Below are 25905 nucleotides of genomic sequence, written 5' to 3' on the forward strand. Positions count from 1 at the left end.
GCCCCGCCCCCTGCCAGGCCTCAGCTGGGCAAGTTAAAGTCTCTAGTCCAGGAATGGAGGTGGGGGTATGGGCACCTGGCAGTGCTCACAGCAAGCCTTGACTGTGTGGCCTGAAGGTGGGGCCTGAGCTTGAGGGTCACTGAGGCATCTCTGGGATCCCAGCCACCTGGAGCCCCGGACCTCCCAGACTCCACTTACCCATTGCCTCTCCCCCCACCGCACTCACACCAGGGGCAGCCTGGAGCCAGGATCGCAGGGCGGGGCCAGGCCACTGCCCTCCTCCTCCCTCCTGGCTGGCTTGCCCCCTTGCCTGCCTGCACGCAGGCTTGCCCCCTTGCCTGCCTGCACGCAGGCTTCCAGCAGAGCCAGCTTCTTCAGAGCCAGGTGGATCCTGTCTTGGTCCTGCCTAGGTGTGTGACCCTGGGCGAATCTACCTCTCTCAGCTTCTGCTTCCTACTTTATGAAAATGTGACTGATGTCACAGGGTTGTTACGAGATTAAAAGATACGAAGAACCGGGCACAGTGCTCAGTAATCAGTAGTCTGCAATTCTGCACCCAGGTGGGTGCCCATGGGCCTTACCTGCTCCTGGGTACTCTGCTGTCCCCACAGGGTCCTGAGCTCAGCCCCTGTCACTGCCTCTCCTGCTGCCCTTTGCTTTGTCCACTCGGCAATGTTCTCACTCATCCCCCCACGCCTACCACCTGTGTGCCAGCTTCTTGGACCATGAGTTGCCACTCCTGGGGTGCTGGACTGTCCCCACAGCCATCTGTCTCCCCTGCTCCCCATGAAGGAGAGCCAGTCCCCTCCCAGGTAGCACATCAGAGCTGGCAGGCTCCAGAGGTCTTCTGGTCCTCTTGTAGTGGCCAGAAAGTGGGGAAAGGGGCCCAGAGAGGGGCAGGAACTGACACATGGTCACACAGGCTATTTATGGCTGATCTGGAGCTGGAGCCAGGCCTTCTGTCATCCATCAGAGCCCCTGGATTTCCATTTCACCCAACACAGGGTGTTGGGGTAGAACTGGAGGCCCCCTCCACCCCTACTGTCCTGTCTCCTAAGACCACTTATCTGACCACCAGCTGTGGGGAAGGAAAACACTTGACCAAAGCTTATGCCCCAGGTTCCCAGGTATGGAATTGACTTCCTCTGCCCCTGCTGGTGTGGTGAGGGTGACTGGGGACGAGGCACTAGGCCTTCGGTGCAGGCGCCTGAGGACGTGGTTGCACTGTCCCTTCTGGGGATGTGCCCTTGAGCCCAGGCAGAGGAGAGCACAGCCAGGGCAGGACCTGGCAGCCCTGGTACAGAGCCCAGAGGGGGCATCAGTTCCTGCTGGTCCTGTTCTGTTTACAGACAAGCTGCTGTCCTCCCTGCAAAGGGGAGTGGGTGGGGCAGAGGGCAAGTGCCAGGGGGGCACGAGGCTGGGCATGTGGCTGGCCTGAGACGTGTCTGAGTAATGTCAGGCACCTGGAGGCATAGGGCCCTGAACCCCAGACCTCTGACCAGGGAGCAGCCAGCGTCCAGGTACCCTAACCCCTGCCCTGGGTCCGGCGTCCCCCCATTAGTGAGTCTTGGCTCTGCTTATAGCATCTGACACCAGAGGGGCCGAAAATAGCCCCTGGAGAAGGGGGAGGAGGGGGCTATTTAAAGGGCCTGGGAGGGGAGAGGGAGTGAGGAGTGATCATGGCTACCTCAGAGCTGAGCTGCGAGGTGTCCGAGGAGAACTGTGAGCGCCGGGAGGCCTTCTGGGCAGAATGGAAGGATCTGACACTGTCCACACGGCCTGAGGAGGGGTGAGTGTGGGTCTGCCAGAGTCCTGCCTCTGCTCCTCCAAAGCACCCTCACTGAGCCCTGAGGCCAGAGCATGAAGCCCTGGAGAAATTTCTGGGGGTGGGAGAAGGAAGAATGCCCCATGGGAAGAGCAAAGGGGAACCACCCCTCCCGCTCCCAGGTCCCAGCAGCCCTGGGGAGCCCCCCACCCAGCCTGTTCCCGGAGAGCAACAGCTCCCAAGAACTCACTGCCCCTCCCCTCTCCCTAGCTGCTCCCTGCATGAGGAGGACACCCAGAGACATGAGACCTACCACCAGCAGGGGCAGTGCCAGGCGCTGGTGCAGCACTCGCCCTGGCTGGTGATGCGGATGGGCATCCTCGGCCGTGGGCTGCAGGAGTACCAGCTGCCCTACCAGCGGGTACTGCCACTGCCCATCTTCACCCCTGCCAAGATGGGCGCCACCAAGGAGGAGCGCGAGGACACCCCCATCCAGCTGCAGGAGCTGCTGGCGCTGGAGACAGCCCTGGGTGGCCAGTGTGTGGACCGCCAGGAGGTGGCTGAGATCACCAAGCAGCTGCCCCCTGTGGTGCCTGTCAGCAAGCCCGGTGCCCTTCGTCGCTCCCTGTCCCGCTCCATGTCCCAGGAAGCACAGAGAGGCTGAGAGGGACTGTGACTTGGGCTCCGCTGTGCCCGCCCTGGGCTGGGCCCTTCCTGGCTAGGACTGTGGAGGGGAGCTGCTGGCCATGGCTGCTTTGTAGTTTGCCCAGAGTTGGGGGTTAGGGGAGGAGGGAGCCAGAGGCCAGGATGCCTGAGCCCCCTGAGTTCCCAAAGGGAGGGTGGCAGAGACGGTGGGCACTAAGGGTGGAGAGTTGGGGGCCAGCACAGCTGAGGACCCTCAGCCCCAGGAGAAGGGACAAAAGATACTGGTGAGGGCAAGAGGTGCCTGGGAGGAGTGGCCCTGATCCAGGAAAATGTGAGGGGAATCTGGAATGCTCTAGGCAGAAGCAGCTGGGAGAGAGGGGGAGGTGAAGAGGGCAGAGGCAAGGATGGTGGGGCCCCCAGCACCTTCTGTTAGTGCCGCAATAAATGCTCAATCATGTGCCAGAGTTGCCTCTTTTTCCTTGTGGTTGTCGGGGCTGGCCCATGGGTGTCCCCCCAGTGCCCACTTCTGGGACCAGGCTCTGCATCTGAGCTAAATATGGCAGAGCTAATGAGTACGCCCCATACTTGGGGTGGGGAGGCCAGGACAGAACTATAAACAGAGTGCTGTCTCCAGTCTCCTTCCCGTACCCTGACCCATGCCCAGTCCTGGCTTCTGTGTTCAGCCCCCTGGCACTGGGTGGTACCCAGCAAGCCAGCTGGCATCCAGAGTTTGTTTCAACGATGTCTCGTGGAGAATATAGAGGGGCTGGTGCCAGGACTGTCCTTGGCTTTGCCTCAGGGTGTGAAGAGGGTCAGTGACCTCAAAGCTAACCTGCCTCAGTTCTGAATCCAAGGAGAATCAATCCTCGGCTGTGTCTCGACCCACCCTCCCTGCCCTGGAAGCCAGGGAAGGTTGGAGGTGCTAGGGGTCAGGTTCCTCTCTGTGACCCCTGCAGCTGTTGTGGTGACTCATGTCCCAACCTGGCTGCCTCTCCCAAGGAGACTTTCCCCTGGGGACAAGCGGGAGGGGAGGACATGGACGAGGCCCGCATCAAGCGGGTCCAGGAACCCACGGTGGCAGGAGCTGGGCTGGTGGCCTACCCAGGGCAGAAGGGTCCCGGACTCATCCATAGGGGAAGGAAGGGGTCTTCAGGGAGACCACGGAGATGCCACAGGCAGAATTGGCTTCCCATCCGGGAGATAGGTGGGGACTCCCTGGCATTTTGACAGCCAGGACCTGGGGCGCTGAGCAGAACCTGCAGGCCTGACCTGGCCGCTTCTTTGGAGCAAAGCTGGAGTGTGGGCTGCGAGAGGAGAGGGGTCAGAGCCCCTGCATCCGCAGGACCCCAAATCGGCTGGGCCCCAAGGCCCGGACTGCGCCCCCTGGTGGCCCTAGCGGTCCTCGACGAATGCGTCCTGCCTCTCCTCCGCCCAAGCCCTCTGCCCTCACCTGGGTCCGGTGCTCCCGACGTGGTGGGAACAACCCGAACTCGAACTTTCCGTCCTCGGCAGCCCCCCAGATAAGCGGCTGGGAACCCGCGGGGCCCGCAGGGGAGGCCCGGCTGTTCCGCCCGCTAAGTGCATTAGCACAGCTCACCTCCCTTATCGCGCCTGCCATCGGACGGGCGGTGCCGCGCCCTGCTCTGGGGCCCCCGGAACGGACTGTCCTTTCTGGGGCGGGGTGGCGCGGGGGAGAGCTGGAGGGCCCGGTGGCATAGGAAAGGACAAGAGAGGCCTGGAGGAGGGGCGGGGAAGGGGAGTTGGGTGGCAGTTCTAAGGGAAGGGTGGGTGCTGGGACGGGTGTCCGGGAGGGAGGGAAGCCTGGTGGGGTCTGGGGCCTCGTCGAGGAGGGCGCTGCGAGGGGGAAACTGGGGGAAAGGGCCTAATTCCCAGTCTCCCCCTCGAATCAGGAAAGAGAAGGGGCGGGCTGCGGGTCAAAAGAGGTGAATGACTGCGGGGGGGCTGGAGAATAGGGACGGGAGGGGTGGGCCGGCTGGGGTGAGGGGGTCTAAAGCTTGTGGGGGTGAGGAACTGAGGGTGGAGGGGGGCGCAGAGGCGGTACTCGGAGGGGGGCAGGCGAGGCGGAGGGTGAGGGCTGCGGGAGCAAGTGCGGAGAGGGGTGTGCGGGGGCCGATTGCCGCTGCAGCCGCCGCCGCCCCCCTCACCTCCGGTGCGTCTGCAGCCCGGACACTAAGGGAGATGGATGGATGGGGTGGGGAGGATGCGGCGCACGTGGCCCCGGGCGGCTCTGCGCTCAGCTGCCGCCCCCACAGCAGACTGGTCGGGGAGGGGGTCGGGCGGTAGAAAAAGGGGCCGCGAGGCGAGCGGGGCACCGGGCGGACAGCGGCAGCAGCATGAGCGGCGCAGACCGGATCCCCGCTGAGGGCGCAGCCCCTGACTCGGCCTCGGGTCGGGCGGCGGTGGCCTCGGCCTACCAGCGCTTCGAGCCGCGCGCCTACCTCCGCAACAACTACGCGCCCCCTCGCGGGGACCTGTGCAACCCGAACGGCGTCGGGCCGTGGAAGCTGCGCTGCTTGGCACAGACCTTCGCCACCGGTGAGCGGGGGAAACGGAGACACGAGGGACAAGAGGTCGTCGGGGAGTGAAAGCAGGCGCGGGGAGATAGAAAGAAGGAATAGGAGACAGACCAGGCGCCTGACAGATGGGGACCAAGAAAGAGATAGCTGAGAGGTGCAAACAGAAGAGAAAAAGGAGCAGCATCCCTTAGGAGAGGGGCAGAGGTGAGAGAGGTGGAGAGAGGGAGCGGAGAGTGCTCAGAATTGAGAGCTAAGGTAGGGGATGCAGGACAGACTGAGGTGGAGATGCAGAGGAGGAAATAAGAGGCAGATGTGGGACGGGGCGAGAAACCGCCAGAATTTCCTCCCTGAGCCTGGCTGGTAAGTATAGTTTTCTTTATTTTTATTTATTTATTTATTTATTTATTTATTTATTTATTTATTTCGAGACGGAGTTTCGCTCTTATTGCCCAGGCTGGAGGGCAATGGCGCCATCTCGGCTCACTGCAACCTCCACCTCGCGGGTTCAAGCGATTCTCTTGCCTCAGCCTCCGGGGTAGCTGGGATTACAGGCATGCACCCCTATGCCTGGCTAATTTATTTGTACTTTTAGTAGAGACGGGGTTTCTCCATGTTGGTCAGGCCGATCTCGAACCCCCAATCTCAGGTGATCCACCCGCCTCGGCCTCCAAAAGTGCTGGGATTACAGGCGTGAGCCACTGTGCCCAGCCTATCTTTATTTTTATTTTTGAGACGGAGTTTTGCTCTTGTCCCCCAGGCTGGAGTGCAGTGGCCGGATCTCAGCTCCCTGCAACTTCTACCTACCGGGTTCAAGCAATTCTCCTGCCTCAGCCTCCCAAGTAGCTAGAATTACAGGCATGCACCACCACAGCCAGATAATTTTGTATTTTTTTAGTAGACAGGGATTCACCATGTTGGTCAGGCTGGTCTCGAACTCCTGACCTCGTGATCCACCTGCCTCGGCCTCCGAATGTGCTGGGATTACAGGTGTGAGCCACTGTGCCTGGCCAGTAGGTATAGTTTTCTAGATGTGAAACCTGAGTCTCAGAGCTGTGAAGTTCCCTTCCCAAGGGAAGTCAGTCCACGTTGGAGCTGGGTTCAGTCTAACTCTGGGGCCAATGCTTTTTCCAGATGGAGACACACTTGCAGAGGAGAAGGAAGAACTAGAGAGAAGCAGGGAAATGCAGGGGAGGGAGGGGTGAGGAGGCAGGGGCTGCCTGGGCCGGCCTGGCACCAGGACCATTTTCCTCTGCCCTGCCCAGGTGAAGTGTCCGGACGCACCCTCATCGACATTGGTTCAGGCCCCACCGTGTACCAGCTGCTCAGCGCCTGCAGCCACTTTGAAGACATTACCATGACAGATTTCCTGGAGGTCAACCGCCAGGAGCTGGGGCGCTGGCTGCGGGAGGAGCCAGGAGCCTTCAACTGGAGCATGTACAGCCAGTATGCCTGCCTCATCGAGGGCAAGGGGTAAGGACTGGGGAGTGAGGGCTGGGGAGGGGGCTTCCCATAGAGTGGCTGGTGGGGGCAACAGAGGTCTGAGTGTAGAACAGCCTTGAACCCTGCCTTGTGCCCCCTGCACAGGGAATCCTGGCAGGAGAAGGAGCGCCAGCTGCGAGCCAGGGTGAAGCGGGTCCTGCCCATCGACGTGCACCAGCCCCAGCCCCTGGGTACTGGGAGCCCAGCGCCGCTGCCTGCCGACACCCTGGTCTCTGCCTTCTGCTTGGAGGCTGTGAGCCCAGATCTTGCCAGCTTCCAGCGGGCCCTGGACCACATCACCACGCTGCTGAGGCCTGGGGGGCACCTCCTCCTCATCGGGGCCCTGGAGGAGTCGTGGTACCTGGCTGGGGAGGCCAGGCTGACGGTGGTGCCAGTGTCTGAGGAGGAGGTGAGGGAGGCCCTGGTGCGTAGTGGCTACGAGGTCCGGGACCTCCGCACCTACATCATGCCTGCCCACCTTCAGACAGGTGTAGATGACGTCAAGGGCATCTTCTTCGCCTGGGCTCAGAAGGTTGGACTGTGAGGGGCCAGCGTACCTGGTGCCCTGTGGCCCCTACCCACCTGGATTCCCTGTTCTTTGAAGTGGCACCTAATAAAGAAAGAATACCCTGCCACTGCGGTCAGTGCTGTCTGTGGCTCTCTTGGGCAGCAGCAAGGGCCCAGAGATTTGAGTGTCAGGGTAGGGGAGACATTCACCCTAGGCTTTCTTTTTTTCCAGAAGTTTCCTTGAGGCTAGCATTCTGTACCACTCATTCTTCCCAAACTAAGAAAGGCCAAGGTCAGGGGAAGCTCACTGGGCACCTGCAGTGCACCAGGCACTTGTGATATGCCCTTCTGTCCATCGCATCATTCATTCCTGCATTCAGCAGCAGGTTCTGCTAGTCTGTTTCCAGGTGAAGCTCAGAGAGGTGAAGTCACAAACAGTGCAGCCTGGTTCAGACCAGAATGGGGAAGAGTGGGGATCATGAGGAGATGGAAGTAGAATCTGCAAGGTGGTGGGGAAGTGGGGGTGTTATGATTGAAGCACAATGGCCCAGGGAAGAGAAAGGGAAAGAACTGGCTCTGGCTCCCTCTCACAACTGGACTTGAGCTCTGCCCAGCTCTGCCTCTGGGCCCTGCTATTCCCCACGCCCACGCCCATGTTCCCAGACAGAGACCCCACCTCTGTTTACTGCCTCCAGCCAGCTCTGGGACCTGCCCCTGCCGCCACAACTGTCTTCTCCTGCCCTCCAGCCCACCCTATTCACGCAAATGAGCTGAACAAGGGCAGGTGAGCTGAGAATTGATTTATTAAGCACGTCCCTTGCCACCCTCCCACCTTAAAACAGTTCTCAGTATCAAAAGAAGCTAGCACAGGCCACCCGAGTCCCTGAGGTTGGAGTCCTAGCATAGCTCCCCTCCCTCAAAGAGGGACAAGGGGTCAGGGGCAGAGCAAAAATCCAGTCTGCTTCAACCACGGAGACTGCCTTTGGGACGGAAAACTTCTGGAGCTCCCTCCATTCTATCCCTGTGGGGCAGGAACATGCCAAGGCTGCTGGTAAATGGCAGGGGTCACCTTTACCAGAGTGCAGGCACAGTGTGGCCCCTGCCCGCCCTGAGGCCACCCTGGAACAGTAAGACCCTTTGGGGAGGAAAGAAACCAGACCCAGCCATAAGCTTTCTCCCCGTCTCCCTCAAATCGCCCCTTCCCCCTCCCCAAAGTCAGGCTATGGCAAAGGGGCTGGCAGCAGGGAAATGGGTGTTTTGGAGGGGAAGGCCAGCCATGCCAAGGCAAGGAGAAAAGGAGGCTGGAAAGAGCCCCGGACATCCCCATTTTCCTTCCTCTGTTCCTGAAGGGCTGCTTCTGGAGGGCACTGTTGTGTGGGGGCCCTGTGAGGTTTGCAGGGGGCTGGCAAAGGGGCACCAGACAGGGAACACGCACACAGGCAGCCTGGCCATGGAGAGGTCCTGGCTGTCCGCCCGGGTGGGGCCTTGGGCAGAACTGGCGCTCCACAAGTGATTATTGATGGTGACAGGATTCCCTCATCCTGCTCCAACCTCTCAACTGTGGACACATTTACTGGCAGCCACGCATCTCACACGCCCACCAGCACGCTCACACGCATGTTCCCCTAACCCACGCCAACCCACCCACCCCCTGCACACACACACTTTGAAACCACACCTCTTCCCCCACAACACCCCTCTCCACACTGCGCACCTAGGCCTGAGCTCACACACACCCAGGCCCATGCTCACCGCCCCGCCACCTATGCACTCAGCCTGGCCCACACTGCCGACACACGGTGGCAGGCTCTCAACCAGACAGCAGCATGAGATCCTTGCCCTGGCCCGGAAAGGGAGTGTGGTGAGGCCTCCTGGGAACCTGGCTAGGGCAATGATCAGGGTGAAACCCCTTCCCAAACCCAATCCCAGTAGCTTGGTTCCTCAAGATCCCGTGGGGAGAATCGCCTTGAACCTTGGCTGGCCAAAGAACAAGCATCCAGCACCACCTAGTGGTGTCCTGGAGGAGGGTGGGGGTTGGTAACAGAAGGCGACTCCCTGTATCCCCCTAAGGCCTGTGGTCCCCGGTCTCCCAGGTAGACAGACAGCTTTGGGACCCAGCCAAGCAGTGGGGGACGTGGGGAGGAAGCTGGTGGGGAGGAAACAGGCAGCTGTCCTCCTGGTAGAGCTAAGAACACACTCAGTTCCACCCCAGTTCAGCTCCAGGAGGCAGAGGGGCTGCCCATTCTCTAGTCCCAGATGCTGGGAGGCCTTTCCTAGAACAGGCTCCAAGGCTGGTGAGGGCCAGCAGGGGGTGGGCTGGCCACATGATTCTGGGCCCACATCCTTCACGTCCAATTTCAAGAAGTTGAAAGGAGAAAATGAATCATCTCAAGGGTTGAGGGGAGAAGGGAGGCCAGCAGGGCGGGGGCAGGATCCCCACTGGGGCAGACTCGCTCCCAAGGTCTTCAGTCCAGCTTGAACTTGGCCTCTGATTCCTTCAGCAGGTACAGGCTGTCATCTTCCAGAAAGCTGTGGGCCGAAGGAGCAGCCCATTGAGGCACACGGCTCTGAGAGCTCGCGTGGGGACAAGGGTGGGGTGCGTGCAGTCAAGGTGGGAAGGGGAGGATGGGCACACAGAGCCCCCAGTCTCCCCTGCGGAATGGGCAAGGAAGGGTCTAAAGAAGGTGAGCACCAGGCAGGGGGCAGCACTCACCTGAAAAAGAGGACGTGGACAGGGATGGTGCTGATGTGCCAGATGGCGTGGGCGTCCAGGACCCAGAAGAGCGGCGGGAAGTCAAGCAGCTCGAGCAGGGACAGCCCCTGCAGCAGCAAGACCACCACCATGCACTTGCGCACGTGAGGCAGCCGCTGCTGGTTCCACAGGCACCAGGCCAGCCACCACACCACGTTGACCAGGCCTGGGTGCCAGTGGGGGCAGGAGAGACTCATTCCTTCGGCTCCTTCTCCCCAAGGCCGCACCCAACATGCTCTCTGACCCCCGGATCATCCTCGGACTCTCCTCCCAGCCTCCTCTCTCTCCCACCTCAAATTCTTCTCCATTCCTCTACCCCAAGGGTTTCTCTAGAACCTCCTTCTCCAGGAATGGCACCAACCTCCCACTCGCACCCCAAGCTAGCACTTCTGCAGATGGCCCAAGCCCCCCAGAGCCTCACCAATAGCCACGTTGGCCACCAGGTTGTAGCCATAGTCGAAGCGGATGAGGCTCAGGTAGGAGACGTGCACGGTCAGCATTAGCAGCAGGAGAGCTCGGAAGGCACTGACCACAGCTGGGTGCTGCAGCCCCACAGTCCTGCCCCACCGTCCAGGGTTGCTCAGAGGGCGGGTGGCCCATCCCCAGAGCAGCATTCCCTGAAGCATCTCCTCCCCTCAACATCGGTACATGGTCCCTGAAGCCACTACCCCTTTCCCCACCAAAAAGGCCAGCTGGGCAGGCCTCCAACCCTCCCAGAGGCCTGGGGCCAAGTGCTACAGCTCCTTGTCAGGAGCCAGGGCCCCCAGTCCTACCCGAGTCCTCACCCAGGACAGCAGAAGTGGGGGGTGGGAAGGTGCTGGGAGACTAGTGAAGAAGGCCCTTGGGGCAGCATCCCCAGGGGAGGGCTGGGTGACCCCTTTCTGCCCCCAGGGCTCGATTTTGCCCCTGCAGCCACCCCAGCAGGCTTACCTGACACAGCACAGATAGATTGAGTGTAGGATGACGGTGGAGGCACAGAAGTAGTCCATTTTCTGAGGACAGGGAAAGGTGGTGAGAGACCAGCATGAGGCTTCACAAAGAGGACCCATGGGGATGGGGCAGGGAGGCCAGGGGTCCTGGGCCTGCCTATCACTGTTTCGCTCCAAGAGGACCCTCAGGGATGGGGCATGGAGGGCGGGGTCCTGGGCCTGCCTATCACTGTTTCACTCCAACTGAGCCTTGTGTTCACATCACTGTACAATTTTTGAAAAATGTGCTCAGGAACAAAGCTTTAGGGATGCTGGTGGAGGGTTCATGCTGAGGCTCCAGGACATGACAACCCTGCATAGAATTCAGAGCACAGTGTGGAGTCTGACAGCCATGGGGTCAAGTCCTGTGGCAACCCTTCACTAGCTGGGTGCCCCTAAGCATGCGGTCCACCTCTCAAAGGCTCAGCTGCCTCATCAGGCAAGAAGAGTGAATACTCATCCCCACCTGACGAGGCTCAATGAGGATCAAGGGCACCAACAGGTTTAGGATGCCCACCCTGTACTCCTCCCAGTGCTCCTCAGAGGGAGTTGGCATGACCCTCTAGAGCCCCTCTGCCCGCTTCTGGGCTCCTCTGGAACCACCCTGTGCAGGAGGGGGAGCTGGAGGAGTGCTCACCTCTGTGAGGTCAGTGTCCCTGGTGTGGAAGACCGTGGACCAGAACCATGCGTTGAGAGACACCTGAGGAGGGAGGGGCTGGTGAGCATGCGGCCCCACACCCTGACCCCAAGGCAGGGACCCCCATAGGCTCACATCCATTTCACCTTTGGGAAGGAGCTCTGCGGGACAAGAAATGTGCTTTTCCTGCCCCTGGAGCCCTCTGAACAAACCTATGTCCCTCTACCCCCACCCAGCCAGGGTCCCTGGGGTGGACTTCCTGCCACCCCAAACCCCCAAGGCCACAGGGGGCTGCAGCCTCCACAGGTTCCGGCCTGGCCTGGGAACCAGTTCCGGCAGAGCCAAGCTCCCTAGTTACTCAATTGCTAAGACAACAGCCCCCAGGGGCCTTGCCTCCTCCTCCAACCAGCAGGTGTTGACAGCCCCACCCGGGCGCCCGGGGAGCCAGTGACCTCAGCCTCTGGGGGCGGGAACGAGGTGGGTGAGGTGGGTGGGGTGAAGGGGCTCGAGCCAGCTTGGGGTGTGTTCTGAGCAGCAGGGGAGGGAGATCAAGCAGATCCCACTGGGGCCCAGGCTCCCAGGAGGAGGGTGAACCAAGCCCAGCTTCCTCCTGGCTGGGCCTGCCCAACCCGCCAGACCAGTGGCTGCTCCCGAGCCTGGGAGGAGCAGAGGGCAGGACTGGAGGGGCCGCGGTGGGCCAGGGCCCAGGGGAATGTTTGAGGCCTTCTTCCTGGAAATTCGCTGCGTGGAAAAAGCACACAGGTTATTTAGCGAATGAGCCTGAGAGCTTGTGGGCGTTGGTGCTGGCACTGTCCACAGCAAAGGCCCAAACTGCTGAAAGCAGGGTGGGCTGAGGGGAAGGGCTGGGAAACCGTGACAACCAAAGGAACAGCGGGCCAGGCCGGGAATGGCCTGGAGGTGGGGAGGGATGCGCTGGGGTGGGACAGGCCTGGCGGAGATGAGGAAAGGCCAGGAACTGCTCAGTTGGCTCCAATGTACCAGGAAAACTGGCCAGGCGGGGGACAGAGGGAGAGGACAAGAAGCCACGCTCTCGGGCACGGCAGCAGGCGGGTCAGACAGTAAGATGCATTCCAAATGCAGGTCTGGGGAGCTTAGGAGAGAATGGAAGGAGAAGGGGTGCAGGTGGGGCAGAACTACTGCACAACCAATGAGGTTCTCGGGGTGCCGAGCTCTGGAGGACACAGGGCCACCTGGCACACCTGTCTGGCCCGGGCTCTGGGCTGAGCCTTGCTGCTTCTGCTCCTCTTGACCTGGGCAAAGGGCCCTGCTCTTCTCAGCCCAAGCTTCCCCTGGGACAAATCATGGCTCAAGTGAAACTTAGTTCCTTCCCAGCCTAGCGTTAGGCAGTGTGGTCTCGGGCAGGCTGCTTCCTCCTTTGAGGATGGCCACTCTGTCCCTTCCACCAGACTTGAGGCTCTGCCCTGCTGCAGCCCGCTCCCCAGAGACAGGCGTGGAGGCTGCAAAACGGGACTGAACCTGGTGGCTTCTCGGACACTGCTCCCACAGTCTGAAAAGCTTAGGGTCAGCATGGGGAGAGGAGCAGGCTTGGGCTGGAGACGGGGCCAGGCAATCACATGGACCAGGTCTCCCTGGCAGGCCAGGAACAGGGACATCCTTAGGGAGGAGAGTGGCCCTGGAGCCAGTGTGGGAGGGAGAAGGGGTGGGCGGCAGGGACTGGCAGCCAGCCAGGCCTCCTTGTCACCCACAGCAGGAAGGGGGAGGTGACAAGAGGACTGCAGGACTGAGCTAAGTGGCTCAGAACACCGAAAGCAGGGGGTGTGTGTGCGGGCAAACATGTGCGTAGGGCCACAGGATGGGTGGGGCTGCTGGGTCCCCTCTCCAACCGCCTCCCTGGGTGCCTTCTACTCAGAGACCCACCTGAAGCCTGGCCTCTGCACCCCTGAAAAGCCCCTCCCCCCTGGGGAGCATCCCACTCTGGGGGTGCTCCTCTTCTCACCCTTTCCTCAGATTTGGGAGGTAGTGTCATTAAGAATGCAAGCCCTAGAGCCAGACTGCCAGGGTTCAGTTCCTGGCTCTGCATTTCCTGTGTGTCCTTGGGCAAGTTATTTAACCTTGCTGTGCCTCAGTTTTCTCATCTGCAAAATGGGAATAATCATAGTTGATAAGGCTTTAATGAGCAATACAAACACAGCGTACAGCACAGAGCCCAGAACAGGATGAAACATGAGTGTTCTCTCCACTTGCCTGACCAGCACGGAATCCCGTCAGCTTCCTATAGAACTGAGGCCCAAGAGGATGTCTGCCTCCCACTCTCCCCGCAGGCCAAAGATGTTTAGGCAGAGAAGGGGTGGTCTCCCAGCTGCCTAGGCCCACCCCCACAGCTCCAGGCTGGGGGAAGAGTGTCCAGTCTCCACAATGAGACAGAGTCTGCATTCAAGTCCTGCCTCAGCCACTAAGCAGCTGTGTGATCTCGGACACATAACCCAGTATGTGTGAGCCTCCACTGCCCCACCTACAAAACAGGTTCGTAATGATGCCCACCGCACAGGAGGCCGTGAGCACGAGGTCTGCAGAATGCCTGGCACCAAGGAACTCCTCTGAATGGCTGCTGGTTTTGTTGCCTGGTCCGTAGTAGGTGCCCATCAATGTCAATGTCAGTTTCCTTCATCAGGTCCAGTAGACTGACTCTCACCACGCCCCTTCACCTGCCCCTCAACTTCCCTTTCCTCAAGGGTCACAAGGTTCGAGGTCAAACTATGGGGCCCCAGGGTCTCTCCATTCCGGAACGGAGACACCTCAGCTATAGGAAAAGCCTCTCCTCCTTCCTCTGGAGCCGTGATCCCATTAATGTGAACCAAACAGATCCATTTCTCCTCACTCAGAGTTTGTCAGCAAGAGCAAGCAGAGGGGACAGATGGGCTTTGGAAGGAAGGAGAGCTCCAAGATGCCAAGGCACGGCTACTCTCGGACTCCTCGCCACGCTCGAGTGAAGGGGGGCAGGCAGGGGAACTGACCAGGAGGGCGACAGGCTGCCCGGCAGGCACCCAGAGTTTTGCGTAAACACTGAGTAGAAGGGGTGGCCAGGGGCAGGGTGCCAGTGGGGGTGGAATCGGAGGCTGGGTGGAGGGAGAGCAAGAGGCTGTTTCAGTCTGTTGGAAATAAGAAAATCGAGACAAAAATATCACAGCCGTGAAACTGGTTGGATGCCAAGTGAGCCAGATCTGTCAGGAATTCGACCCGGCGCTAAGCCCCAGTGCTCGGGGCTGTCATTGACACCATGGCGGTGGGGACAAGTGGGGCTTAAAATAGCTTGGTGTCTCAGAAGTGGGGGAGGCAGAATGTTAAATATGATGCCTGCTGCCATCCTGGGCTCCTCCAGAGGCCACAATGTCTCACCCCCTGCCTCAGGCAGGGCAGGCCAGTCCCAGCTCACTCCTGACAGAAGAGAGAGAGGTGGACGAAGACGGAGAAGCTGAGAGAAGGGAGAGAAAGGTGGGTGAAGACGGAGAAGCTGAGAGAAGGGAGAGAGAGGTGGGTGAAGACGGAGAAGCTGAGAGAAGGGAGAGAGAGGTGGATGAAGACGGAGAAGCTGAGAGAAGGAAGAGAAAGGTGGATGAAGACGGAGAAGCTGAGAGAAGGGAGAGAAAGGTGGGTGAAGACGGAGAAGCTGAGAGAAGGGAGAGAGAGGTGGATAAAACGGAGAAGGAGGGCTTTTTCCACCATCCCAAAGGATCCCTTGATTTCCCGCCATTGCCTGTTCCACTAGCTCTTGTCTGACCATGGGAAGTCCTTCCTGAAGTCTAATCATCATTCTACTACAGCCGCAACCTACCTCTTCTTAACAGAGGAAGAGAAGAATCGGTCCCCACCTACACAAACCACTCTACAGAGATGGTTTGGGCTTCCCACCACTTCACCCTCTTCTCTCTATACCTGAGGACCTTTCCTGACTGGATGAAGGCCTGGGGAATTAGTTTGGCGTTCCAGCATTGGCACATGGCAGGGGCCCCTGCTCCGTAAAGTCAAAGACACATGGTATGTGGAGCTTTGGTGGGCCCCCCACCCCCTGCCAGGCTGCCCCCCAGCCCAAGCCCAGGCCTAAATGGCAAGGCAAGGGCTGCTTTCTTGTGCCAACGTTATCAAGAGCCCTGATGGGGGGCAGGGTCTCCTCATTTCCCAGAGGCAAAGCTGAGGTACCCTTCCCCAAGACTTAGCCCGGAGTGGGTGAGGGACCTTGCCTTCCTACCCTCACCCCAACAGAAATCAGGAGCCTCAGTGCCCCAGACGGCCCAGGTCAAAGTCCACTGCCACATCCTCCATATAGCTCAGGATCCCTCCCTCCTGCAGAAACTCACAGGGCAACTGGAAACAAGAGCAACTGGGAAAACCAAACTAGGCTATCCACAGGAGTATGGGTTCTGAGGCTTTGCCCCTCGAAGGCCTAGTGAGAGCATGACGGGATCCCATGTCCCAGAACCCCATATTCCATAAGACACACAGGCCCCTGTGTACCCTAGGATACACAGGCCCCACTATCTGCCTTCTACCACCCCAACATCCAACATCTCCTGCTTTTTCTGTTCGGTTTTTTTTTTTTGAGATGGAGTCTCGCCCAGTTGCCCAGGCTGAAGTGCAGTGGCGCAACCTTGGCTCACTCTAACCTCCGCCTCCTGGGTTTAAGCAATTATCATGTCTCAGCCTCCCGAGTAGCTGGGATTACAGGCACCCACCACCACGCCTGGCTAATTTTTGTATTTTTAGTAGAGGCGGGGTTTCACCATGTTAGCCAGGCTGGTCTTAACTCCTGACCTCAGATGATCCACCTGCCTCGGCCTCCCAAAGTGCTGGGATTACAGACATGAGCCACCATGCCCGGCCATCTCCTGCTTTTTCTCTAGGGTCCCTAGTCACATTGGACTGCAGGCTACCCTGGGGAAGTGTGACCCCCCTCTTCAAGAAGGAAGCTGAGTTGCAGATACCATTGAGGTGAAAGATCCGAGAATCAGGGACAACAAGACTAGAGCTGTGAAGTGACCCCTGGCCTCTGGCACATGCTAAAAGGCAAGGGGTGGGACCCTCTGAGGTCCCCTCAGGCCTGTGGGCTATCTGAGGAGGCTCTAAGCTTCTTCAGAGTTCAGGCAGGGCTGTCCCATGCTCTCTAGTTGAGGTGGGGACAAGGGGGTGGTACCTGCTGTGGGCCCAGACAAGCAGTGTCCGTGGAAGAACCCCAAAGGAGAGGAGACAGGTGCAACCTCCTCAGTTTCCCTGCCCTTCCTGCTTTCTTAGCCAGGACTAAATTTGCTTCGCTCCGAGAGGCCTACACAGGAAGTGGTGGCTTTATCTCACCCAGCCTATGACAGTGTGTGCCGATGCCAGGCCCTGCCTATATCAGAGCCCCTAGCCCTCAGCCTGGCACTCAGGGGCCTCTCTGCTCCATCTAGTCTTCTTCTACCCCCATTCACACAGCTACAATGGGGCCAAGGTTTCCTGGAATGCTGGAATTCAATCCCCTGTCCCCACACATGTATGTGTCTAAGCCTTGCCAGGCCTGCAAGTCCCAGATTAAACCTCTCCTCCTCCCCGGGCTTCCCTGGCCTGGCAGACTTCCTCAGTTAGAGGACATGGTCTCCCCACCTCACAACTCCCAGGGCTCTCTACCAGAGCACCCCTTGACTCTGCCTGCTGTCCGCTGCCCAGGCTGCCCAGACCTGCACCTCCCACTATGCTTAGCTCCCTGGGGCAGGAGGTTCAGCCCCCACAAGTGCTAAACCCTGTCTCCACCCCCAGCAAATGCTCCACGAACACTCATCACAGGACATGCAGTGGCCTAGAAGAAGAGCTAAGTTCTCAGGCCCTGGAGCCAGACAGCCCTGGACGCCAACCCTGTCTTCACTCCTTGCTAACTTGTTGTTCATTTTGGGCAAGTTTTTTTCCCCTCTGAGCCTAACTCAGAGCTCATAAGGGTACCATGAGGATGAAATAAGGAAATGTATGTAAAGTGCTTCAGACAAGCCTGTCATATGGCTCGTGTTCCTTAACTTATCACAATTATTATTAATAGAATAGGAAGTATTAAGGAAGGTCAATATTTCCCAGAAGTTTATCAACCTCCTTCCCTGACCTCCTTCCCATGCCCACCTCCCAAGTCTAAGGCTCGGCCTGGACTCGCAGCACACCCCAGCTATCAGCTTTCCTAAGGTCCTAGAGACCTCTGTATCTCCAGATTCCGGGGTCTCCTTCAGTTCTCATGTGCAAAATTCAGGACAGCAGAAGCCTCTCTCCTTCCTGTGCTTGTCCCAGAAGGCACAATCCAAGCACACTATCTCCCAGTTCTCTACCTGCCCCTCCAGCTACTCCTTCTGTCTCTGTGTCTGGCTCATCTTCCTCTAGCCAGCCATTACGTTTTGGGGTTCCCCAGGGCTTTGCCCTAGATCCCTTCTCTTTTCACTAAGTTCTCCTGGGGTGATCTCATCCACACCCACAGCTTCTATCACTGTCTTTTTTTTTTTTTTTAAAGACAGGTCCCCCTTTGTCACCCAGGCTGGAGCGACAAGAGTACAGTAACAGGATCACAGCTCACTGCAGCCTCGACCTCCTGGGCTCCAGCAATCCTCCCACCTCAGCCTCCTACTAGCTGGGACCACAGGCATGTGCCATCAGGCCTGGCTTATTTTTTTTGTATTTTTGGTAGAGACAGGGTTTCGCCATGTTGCCCAGGCTGGTCTGGAACTTGTGAGCTCAAGCAATCCGCCCGCCTCAGCCTCCCAAAGTACTGGAACCGCAGGTGGGAGCACCGCGCCCGGCCCCAATCACTGTCTTATAAGCAGAAACACAAGGGGTCATCCCTTATTCCTCTTCCCTCATCTAATCCACTCTTGAAGTTTGTCAGCATAGCCAAGATGTTGAAAGTGTGGACTCTGGAGCCAGATGCCTGGATTCAAACCCTGGCTTGGTGACCTGTGGCTGGACTTAACCTTTTCAGTCCTTGGTTTCCTCATCCATAAACTGGGGATGAAAATAATAATACCTATAAGCTGTGTTAAATAAAAATTACGGGAGGCCATTGTTCCAGATTGAGCCCCCACACTACACCCAAGGGAGCAGACCAAAATCAAGTCACTCATGTTAAATGTCACATAATCAAACCGAAACTTTTTTTTTTTTTTTGAGATGGAGTTTCACTCTTGTTGCACAGGCTGGAGTGCAATGGCGTGATCTTGGCTCACTGCAACCTCTGCCTCCCAGGTTCAAGTGATTTTCCTTCCTCAGCCTCCCAAGTATCTGGGATTACAGGCATGCAACACCACGCCCAGCTAATTTTGTAATTTTAGTAGAGACGGGGTTTCTCCACGTTGGTCAGGCTGGTCTCGAACTCCCGACCTCAGGTGATCCGCCCTCCTCGGCCTCCCAAAGTGCTGGGATTACAGGCATGAGTCACCGCACTTGACCTTCAAACTGAAACTTTAAGGGAACTGATAGGTTCCAAAACAGCCCACTTTTCCTGAAAACAGGAGCGTCCAGTCTACCCAAGTAAGGAAGTCTCCTCTGCTTTAACCCTTATTAAAAAAAACCTGATGTTAACCAATCAGGTTTCTTTCTATGGTTCTGATTCCTGGTTCCCACCTTACAAAACCTACTGTTCTGCTATTGCCCAGTGGAAATTTGCATTCTATTTTGTAGAATGGAGGCTGCCCCAATTCATGAATCACAAATTAAAGCCAATTGGATCTATAAGTAAGTTTGCTGTAATTTGCCTTTTGCCACTTATTATGGATGAACAAGGTTAACACTTATTAAATGCTTAGAGTGATGCCTGGTAAACAGTATGAGCTATGTACGTATTTGTTAAGGAAATAAAATAAATTTTTAAAGAGTTTTAATGTCATCTCTAAAACACAGCTCAAGTTTACTTCTCTCCAATGCTCAAGACCCATGCCACCTCTCTAGTCTAGCTACTGGGCCCTGTGCTAAAACTACCAACTGGTCTATTGCATCCACTCCCGCCCCCTCCAATCTGTTCTCTACACAGTAGCCAGAATGAGCTTTCCAAAGGACAAATCTATTCATGAAACCACTTTTCTCCGCAACCCTCATTTAAAATCCCTCCGTAGGCTGAGCGTGGTGGCTCATGCCTGTAATCCCAGCACTTTGGGAGGGCGAGGAGGGTAGATCACGAGGTCAGGAGTTCAAGACCAGCCTGACCAACATAGTGAAACCCCCTGTCTACCAAAAATACAAAAATTAGCCAGGCATGGTGGCACATGCCTGTAGTCCCAGCTGCTCAGGAGGCTGAGTCAGGAGAATTGCTTGAACTGGGAGGCAGAGGTTGCAGTGAACCAAGATAGCGCCACTGCACTCCAGCTGGGGCAACAGAGTAGGACTTTGTCTCAAATAAAATAAAATAAAATAAAATAAAATCCCTCTGTGCTTCCTGATGCTTTGAGAGTCAAGATCTCCAATGTGAGGCTCTCCATGGCTGGCCCCATCCACCACCCATCAGTCTGCCCAGCTCACACCTACTCTCTGATTTCCTGCATGTCAGGCTGCCTGGAACGACCCTCACTCTCTCCCACCTGGGCACTCTCTAAGACTTCTCTTTAGAAGTCTTCCACTACTCTTCTCAAATTTACCTAGTTAACATTCATGCATCCTTCCCACCTTACCTTTAATGCCCCTTCCCCGGGGAAGCCGTCCCTGACAGCCCCATGCTGGTCTCGGTCTGCCATTACACGCACCCCTGAAGCACCTCTCTCCGACTGCACTTTTTCATAGGTGTACTCCTACATTCAATTGTATGATTAGCACCAGAGGGCAGACTTCTGGATCTCCAGTACCCAGTGAAGTGCCTGGCATATAGTAGGTGCTCAACACCTGAGTGAATGGCTTCCGTGACAGCAGGAAGGTGAGTGAGTGGAAATTTTTTCCTTAAGGCTTACAGGGGTAGCTCTGACCTAGAGACATCCATTGCACCCTTTTATTCTCATGCCCTTCCCAAGGCTTTCATGGTTCATATCTGCACCCCCGTCTGTGATTATCACACTATATCAGGCCCTGAATACAGCTCTTCAAACCAGTCATACTGTAAAGCTGACAGCCCTTTCTGCACCTGCAGATGTAACCATACCTGGGCTTCTCCAGGGATAGTCTAAGCCTAAGCTGAGCTCGCCGGGTGCAGTGACTCATGCCTGTAATCCCCGCACTTTGGGAGGCTGAGGCGGGTGGATCACCTGAGGTCAGGAGTTCAAGACCAGCCTGACCAACATGGAGAAACCCCATTTCTACTAAAAATACAAAATTAGCCAGACGTGGTGGCATGCACCTGTAATCCCAACTACTTGGGAGGCTGAGGCAGGAGAATCGCTTGAACCCAGGAAGTAGAGGTTGCAGTGAGCCAAGACTGCGCCATTTGCACTCCAGCCTGGGTGACACAGCGAGACTCCATCTCAAAAAAAAAAAAACAAAGACTAGGCTGAGCTCTAGACAGAGACTATGGCTGTGACTCCCCACCAGGCCTGGGCTGGAATTGAGATTACTCCAAGTCCTCCAGAGGGGCCCTTGGAAAGACCTGTGGTCCCAGCAACCTTTTGTGCTTGTAAACTGTCCTACTGGGTCTTTCAGTGGCTTCCTTCTTCGGGACAAGAAAAATGCCCTTCTTTCCTCTCTCCTTCCCAAACAGCCTGACCTAGGGCTCTGCTGGAAACGTAAGGCCCGTTTTAGCACCCTCCCTGTTTTCTCCCCAGGCCTTACCACCCTGTAGTTGCAACTTTAGCCCTGGAAAACAGAGGGGAAGCTGGTAAGTAGAAGCCCTGTTGGGTGTTAATAGGGATATAGAGTTCCTCCTTCCTAGATAAGGGGAGACAGCAGGAGTCCTGCTAGGTTACCTACCCAGGCGAAGGCCACACAGGTGTGGTACATGGGGGAGGAGGCTGGCACGAAGGTGCGGTAGCGGCAGAGCATCACCAGGCTGGCTAGGCCATTGAGAAAAGAGGCCACGGCAGATGCCGGTTCTTGAAAGAACAGGAACCGGGAGAAGGGCCACTGAAAAAGGAGCAGATGAAGGGGGTTTGAGGGGCAGGCAACCCTCAACTGGCCCAGTCCACCTATTCTTGACATGCTGCAGCAACAGGTCCTCAGCTGGGTCCTCAGCTCTGGAGTTTGACCAAAGCCTCAGGTTCAGTACCTCTTCAGACCAGTGAGCCCCCCTCCAGCGCCTGGTTAAGGGTTACACCCCCATCCTGGCCAGCAGGCACAGCACTGTAAGCCCTGATCTCTGGGAAGACCAGATGGGTCAGGGTAGATGACTCAGTATGGCCTGGTGGAAACAGCACAGAGTTGTCATCCAGAAGACACAGGTCCCAACCTCTCCTCTACCACTGAGCCTCAGCTCACTCTGTGAAAAACGGGGGCGAATACTTCCTGCCAACCTCAACAGGCCAGAATGAGATAATACTGGATTGAAAGATACCAGCAGGCTGGGCACAGTGGCTCACGCCTGTAATCCCAGCACTTTGGGAAGCCGAGGCGGGAGGATCACAAGGTCAGGAGATTGAGACCATCCTGGCTAACACGGTGACACCCTGTCTCTACTAAAAAAAAAAAAAAAAATACAAAAAATTAGCCGGGCGTGGTGGCATGCGCGCCTGTAGTCCCAGCTACTTGGGAGGCTGAGGCAGGAGAATTGTTTGAACCTGGGAGGTAGAGGTTGCAATGAGCCAAGATTGTGCCACTGCACTCTAGCCTGGGCGACAGAGGGAGACTCCGTCTAAAAAAAAAAAAAAAAAAAAAGAAAGAAAGAAAGGTACCAGCAAACTGTGCCTCGCTGGAGAAGCTGAAGCGTATTACTATGGATCCAGACCCCTACTGGAGAAGCAACAGGAAACATGCCACAGTAGGTAAGGGAATTTGTCCCTGCAGTAAGGTGGGCATCTCAACCACTCTAAGAGGCCCAGCACCACTCTGGGGAGACTCCAAAGCCTTCCAGATATTGCTACTCCAAATCCAGAGGCAGGACACATGGGTCCTATCCAATTCTATGGAAACCAGCAGATTTTGGGGAGAACAGGTACCTGCCTCAAACACACACCCATCACCCCACGCCTCAGACTGCTTGGACAGTGTGGTCCAACCAGGGGGTATCTTACTCCTACCACACTACTACCATATGCCTACCCTGACCCTCCAACTCACCTTGCCATGGAACTGAGGCACTTTGTGACCTTCCTGGAGGTAGAGACCAACGGTGACCCACATACACTCATACTTACAGTCGTCCCGACAGGTCCAGCCTGAAAACAGACAAATGTGGCCTGGTGAACTCCCCAGCACAGAGAGGAAAGACAGCATGAATGGGTCCAAGCTCAAATACAGGCCAAGAGGGCCTGTAGGTTGGAGAGAACCAGGAGAAATCTCAAAATTCTAGCTTCCCATTTGAATGAATGAGAGATGGGGAGACGTACACATAGGGGAAGGTGTATATATGTATGCATATTTTAGTGAGCAATTAGAGATATTTGTCTTTTTTTTTTCTTTTTTTTTGAGACGGAGTCTCACTCTGCTGCCCAGGCTGGAGTGCAGTGGCCGGATCTCAGCTCACTGCAAGCTCCACCTCCTGGGTTTACACCATTCTCCTGCCTCAGCCTCCTGAGTAGCTGGGACTACAGGCGCCCGCCACCATGCCTGGCTAGTTTTTTTTGTATTTTTTAGTAGAGAAGGGGTTTCACCATGTTAGTGAGGATGGTCTTGATCTCCTGACCTTGTGATCCACCTGCCTCGGCCTCCCAAAGTGCTGGGATTACAGGCTTGAGCCACGGCGCCCGGCATTTTTTTTTTTTTTTTTTTTTTTTTTTGACACTAAGTTTTGCTCTTGTTGCCCAGGCTGGAGTGCAATGGTGCAATCTCGGTTCACTGCAACCTCCGCCCCCTAGGTTCAAGCGATTCTCCTGCCTCAGCCTCCCGAGTAGCTGGGATTACAGGCATGCACCACAACACCTGGCTAATTTTGTATTTTTAGTAGAGATGGGGTTTCTCCATGTTGGTCAGGCTGGTCTTGAACTCCCAACCTCTGCCTGCCTCTGCCTCCCAAAGTGCTGGAATTACAGGCACAAGCCACCGTGCCTGGCTTTTTTTTTTTTTTTTTTTTTTTTTTTTGAGACCGGGTCTCACTCTTTCATCCAGGCTGCGGTACAGTGGGGAGATCATGGCTCACCACAGCCTTGATCCCCTGGGCTCAAATGATCCTCCCACCTCAGCCTCCCAAGTAGCTGAGACCACAATGTCTGGCTAATTCTTTTAACTTTTGTAGAGATGGCATCTTGTCATGTTGCCTAGGCTAGTCTTGAACTCCAGGGCTCAAATGATCTTTCTACCTTGGCAAACATTTCCTCTCCTTTTGCTCAAGTCCATCAAGATCCTGGCATCTGATGAACTCATCTATGGAAACCTGGGCTTATGTTTGTCCTTCCTGAATATAGGATTTGCTCTTACTCTCCTGGAAAGAGTTCTTGCTATCTTACCCCCTTCCTATGAAAATGAAGCTCAAATTCTTCAACCTGACTTTTGAGGCTCCAAATTGCCTTTTCAACCATATTGGTCACTACTCCTGTTCATGTACCCTGCTCCCTGAGTAAATAAAGCTCCTGGATGTGCCCACATCTGCCCAGGGCATCCATTCTCTCTGTTCCGTCTGTCTGGAATGCAAAGTGGCATAATAGTAAAGAGGACAAGCTTGTGGTCAAACAGGCCAGAACTGGAAACTCCACTTTACCACATACTGGCTGTGTGACCTTGGGCAGGGCATTTAATCTCTCTAATCCCCATCTGTACAACTGGGATTAGAGAAACTATCTCAAAGGGTGTGATAAAAATTACCGGACATACTGTGACATCTGTCACACACTGAGTGCTCAATACGTTGGTTCTTTGCCCACTATGGTCCAAATTGAAAGTACCAGTCCAAAGTCCCTCCCTCACACAAAACGTTCCAAGATGATCCCTGCCCCCAACTCTTCAAAGCCAGAACCCACACCTTCCTATCCCAAACACTTCTTAATCTAAGAGTCTTTCAGGGGCTCAAATCATTCTCTGCCTTGCACTTGAGAAGGCTCATGTCCCCGTGGGGACTGTGAGTCCCAATGTGTGGGACCCTGGTCTGATTTCTGTGCCATTCCTAGACATTGTAGCCTGAATGTATTTAATAAATACCCTTTTGACTGAATAAATAAGTAAATGAAAGCTTCTGGGAAAGTAAGAGAGGCTGGTAAGGCTCTCATCACCTTAGGGGCTTCACTCACATTCATTAGAGACCTCATGTGGAAACTAAGGTTCAGGGATTGCAGAGGCGTATTGGGGGCGCAGGGGGCGGGAGCAAGACAAATGGGCGGGGCTTACCGTGGGGGTGGGGCTTACCTGCTAGACTCATGTAGATTGGCTGGCGGGAGCGGAAGTGATTCAGAGCGCCCCCAGAGCAGTTCTGCTCTTCGCACTGCAGTACGCAATCGCGGTACACCGGCTCACGGTCGCCCTGGGAGCCGCTCGCCAGCGCCGCGGCCCCAGCTAGCAGGACCAACCGCGCCGCCCGACCGGCCATCCTTTCTCCCTGGCTCGCCGCCGGGGGAGGAGCTTAGGAGTATGTGAAGCTTCCACTTCCGGAGTAACCGGAAGTTCCTATGTTCTTTATTTTACTCTCGGTGACGTCCACCCAGTTTAAATTAAAGTTCCCGGATTTTTGTGGGCGCCTGCCCCGCCCCTCGTCCCCCTACTGTGTCCGTATATCGAGGCGACAGGGTTAAGGGTTAAGGGAAGGGGGACGCCTGATGGGTTAATGAGCAAACTAAAGTGTTTTCTTTTCCAGGATCTTTTTTGAGGTAGGGCTGTTTACTGTCACCAGCCCTGTCGGATTTTACTTCCTAAACGTACCTGTAACTATCCACTTCTCTCCATCTCTTCTGGCACCACCCTGGTTAAAGATATCATGTGTCGCCAAGACAGCTGCAGTAGCCTCTTAACGGCTCTCCCTGCCTCTACTTTTGCCCCTTCCAACCTGAGCTCCATTTTGAAAAATTAAAATTTGCCCGTATCACTTTTTTTTCTTAAAATTATTTACTGGCTCCCAGTTACCTTGGATAAAATACAATCTCCACAAGCCGTGCGTGATTTGGCCCCTGCCCACTAGTCTCCCTCACTTCCTTGCTCCAGACCCGCTTCAGAGGGTTATGTCCCTCAAGCTTCCTGACTACCTGGCCTGGTCTGAATCGCTCACTCCTCTTTTTTCTTCTAGTCGCAATTAAAGTACCACCTCCCGAGAGTGATTGCTTCCCCACGCGAGGTAGAACCTTTGCTATCCTGTTCACCACTCTACCTCCAGTGCTAGCACAGAATTTGGCTCATGGTAGGCGCTAAGTGCGTTTGTTTGTTCGTCTGTTTAATGAATGAACAGCATACATCAACATAAGAACTTGACAAATCCAGGGCTGTAAAATCATCAGTATGGTTCTACACTGAGATCGGAGAGATGTAATATTTCTAGGAAAATTAGGAGAACCCTGGGAACAGGACACTTGCTTTAGTGTCCTCTCCCCTCTCACCTCCCCTGCATTCCCACCAGCAGCGACCCACACCCAGTCTCAGAGAAGCCT

At 56.2% G+C, this 25905-nt stretch overlaps 3 protein-coding genes and 1 pseudogene across 5 annotated transcripts; 2 read left to right on the forward strand and 2 right to left on the reverse strand.

Annotated features, from left to right (window-relative positions):
- Positions 1–370: 370 nt before the first annotated feature.
- Positions 371–2867, forward strand: TCAP (titin-cap). Its single transcript, XM_050762951.1, has 2 exons — positions 371–1789; positions 2036–2867. Exons 1-2 carry the CDS (start codon positions 1680–1682, stop codon positions 2427–2429), a joined length of 504 nt encoding a protein of 167 aa, XP_050618908.1. The 5' UTR covers positions 371–1679; the 3' UTR covers positions 2430–2867.
- Positions 2868–4429: 1562 nt separating this feature from the next.
- PNMT (phenylethanolamine N-methyltransferase) lies at positions 4430–7061 on the forward strand. Its single transcript, XM_050762820.1, has 3 exons — positions 4430–4966; positions 6210–6417; positions 6532–7061. Exons 1-3 carry the CDS (start codon positions 4618–4620, stop codon positions 6968–6970), a joined length of 996 nt encoding a protein of 331 aa, XP_050618777.1. The 5' UTR covers positions 4430–4617; the 3' UTR covers positions 6971–7061.
- Positions 7062–7721: 660 nt separating this feature from the next.
- On the reverse strand, positions 7722–9312 carry LOC126938619 (uncharacterized; annotated as a pseudogene). The gene has a single exon (XR_007720118.1). The product of XR_007720118.1 is annotated as an uncharacterized LOC126938619 (transcript).
- Positions 7722–24886, reverse strand: PGAP3 (post-GPI attachment to proteins phospholipase 3). 2 transcript variants are annotated; one of them, XM_050762834.1, is made up of 8 exons: positions 24677–24886; positions 22460–22557; positions 21158–21310; positions 11291–11353; positions 10616–10677; positions 10107–10243; positions 9647–9851; positions 7722–9462 (listed from the first exon to the last, which is right to left on the reverse strand). In XM_050762834.1, the coding sequence occupies exons 1-8, from the start codon at positions 24855–24857 to the stop codon at positions 9399–9401; spliced, it is 963 nt and encodes a 320-aa protein (XP_050618791.1). In that variant the 5' UTR covers positions 24858–24886; the 3' UTR covers positions 7722–9398. The 2 variants fall into 2 exon arrangements, with proteins under 2 accessions (XP_050618791.1, XP_050618792.1); XM_050762835.1 differs by lacking the exons at positions 7722–9462; positions 9647–9851; positions 10107–10243; positions 10616–10677; positions 11291–11353 and adding an exon at positions 13297–13407 and having other exon boundaries at positions 24677–24857.
- Positions 24887–25905: the final 1019 nt, after the last annotated feature.

This window comes from Macaca thibetana, chromosome 16 (genome assembly GCF_024542745.1).
Source record: "Macaca thibetana thibetana isolate TM-01 chromosome 16, ASM2454274v1, whole genome shotgun sequence".
NCBI classification, from domain to species: Eukaryota; Metazoa; Chordata; class Mammalia; order Primates; family Cercopithecidae; genus Macaca; species Macaca thibetana.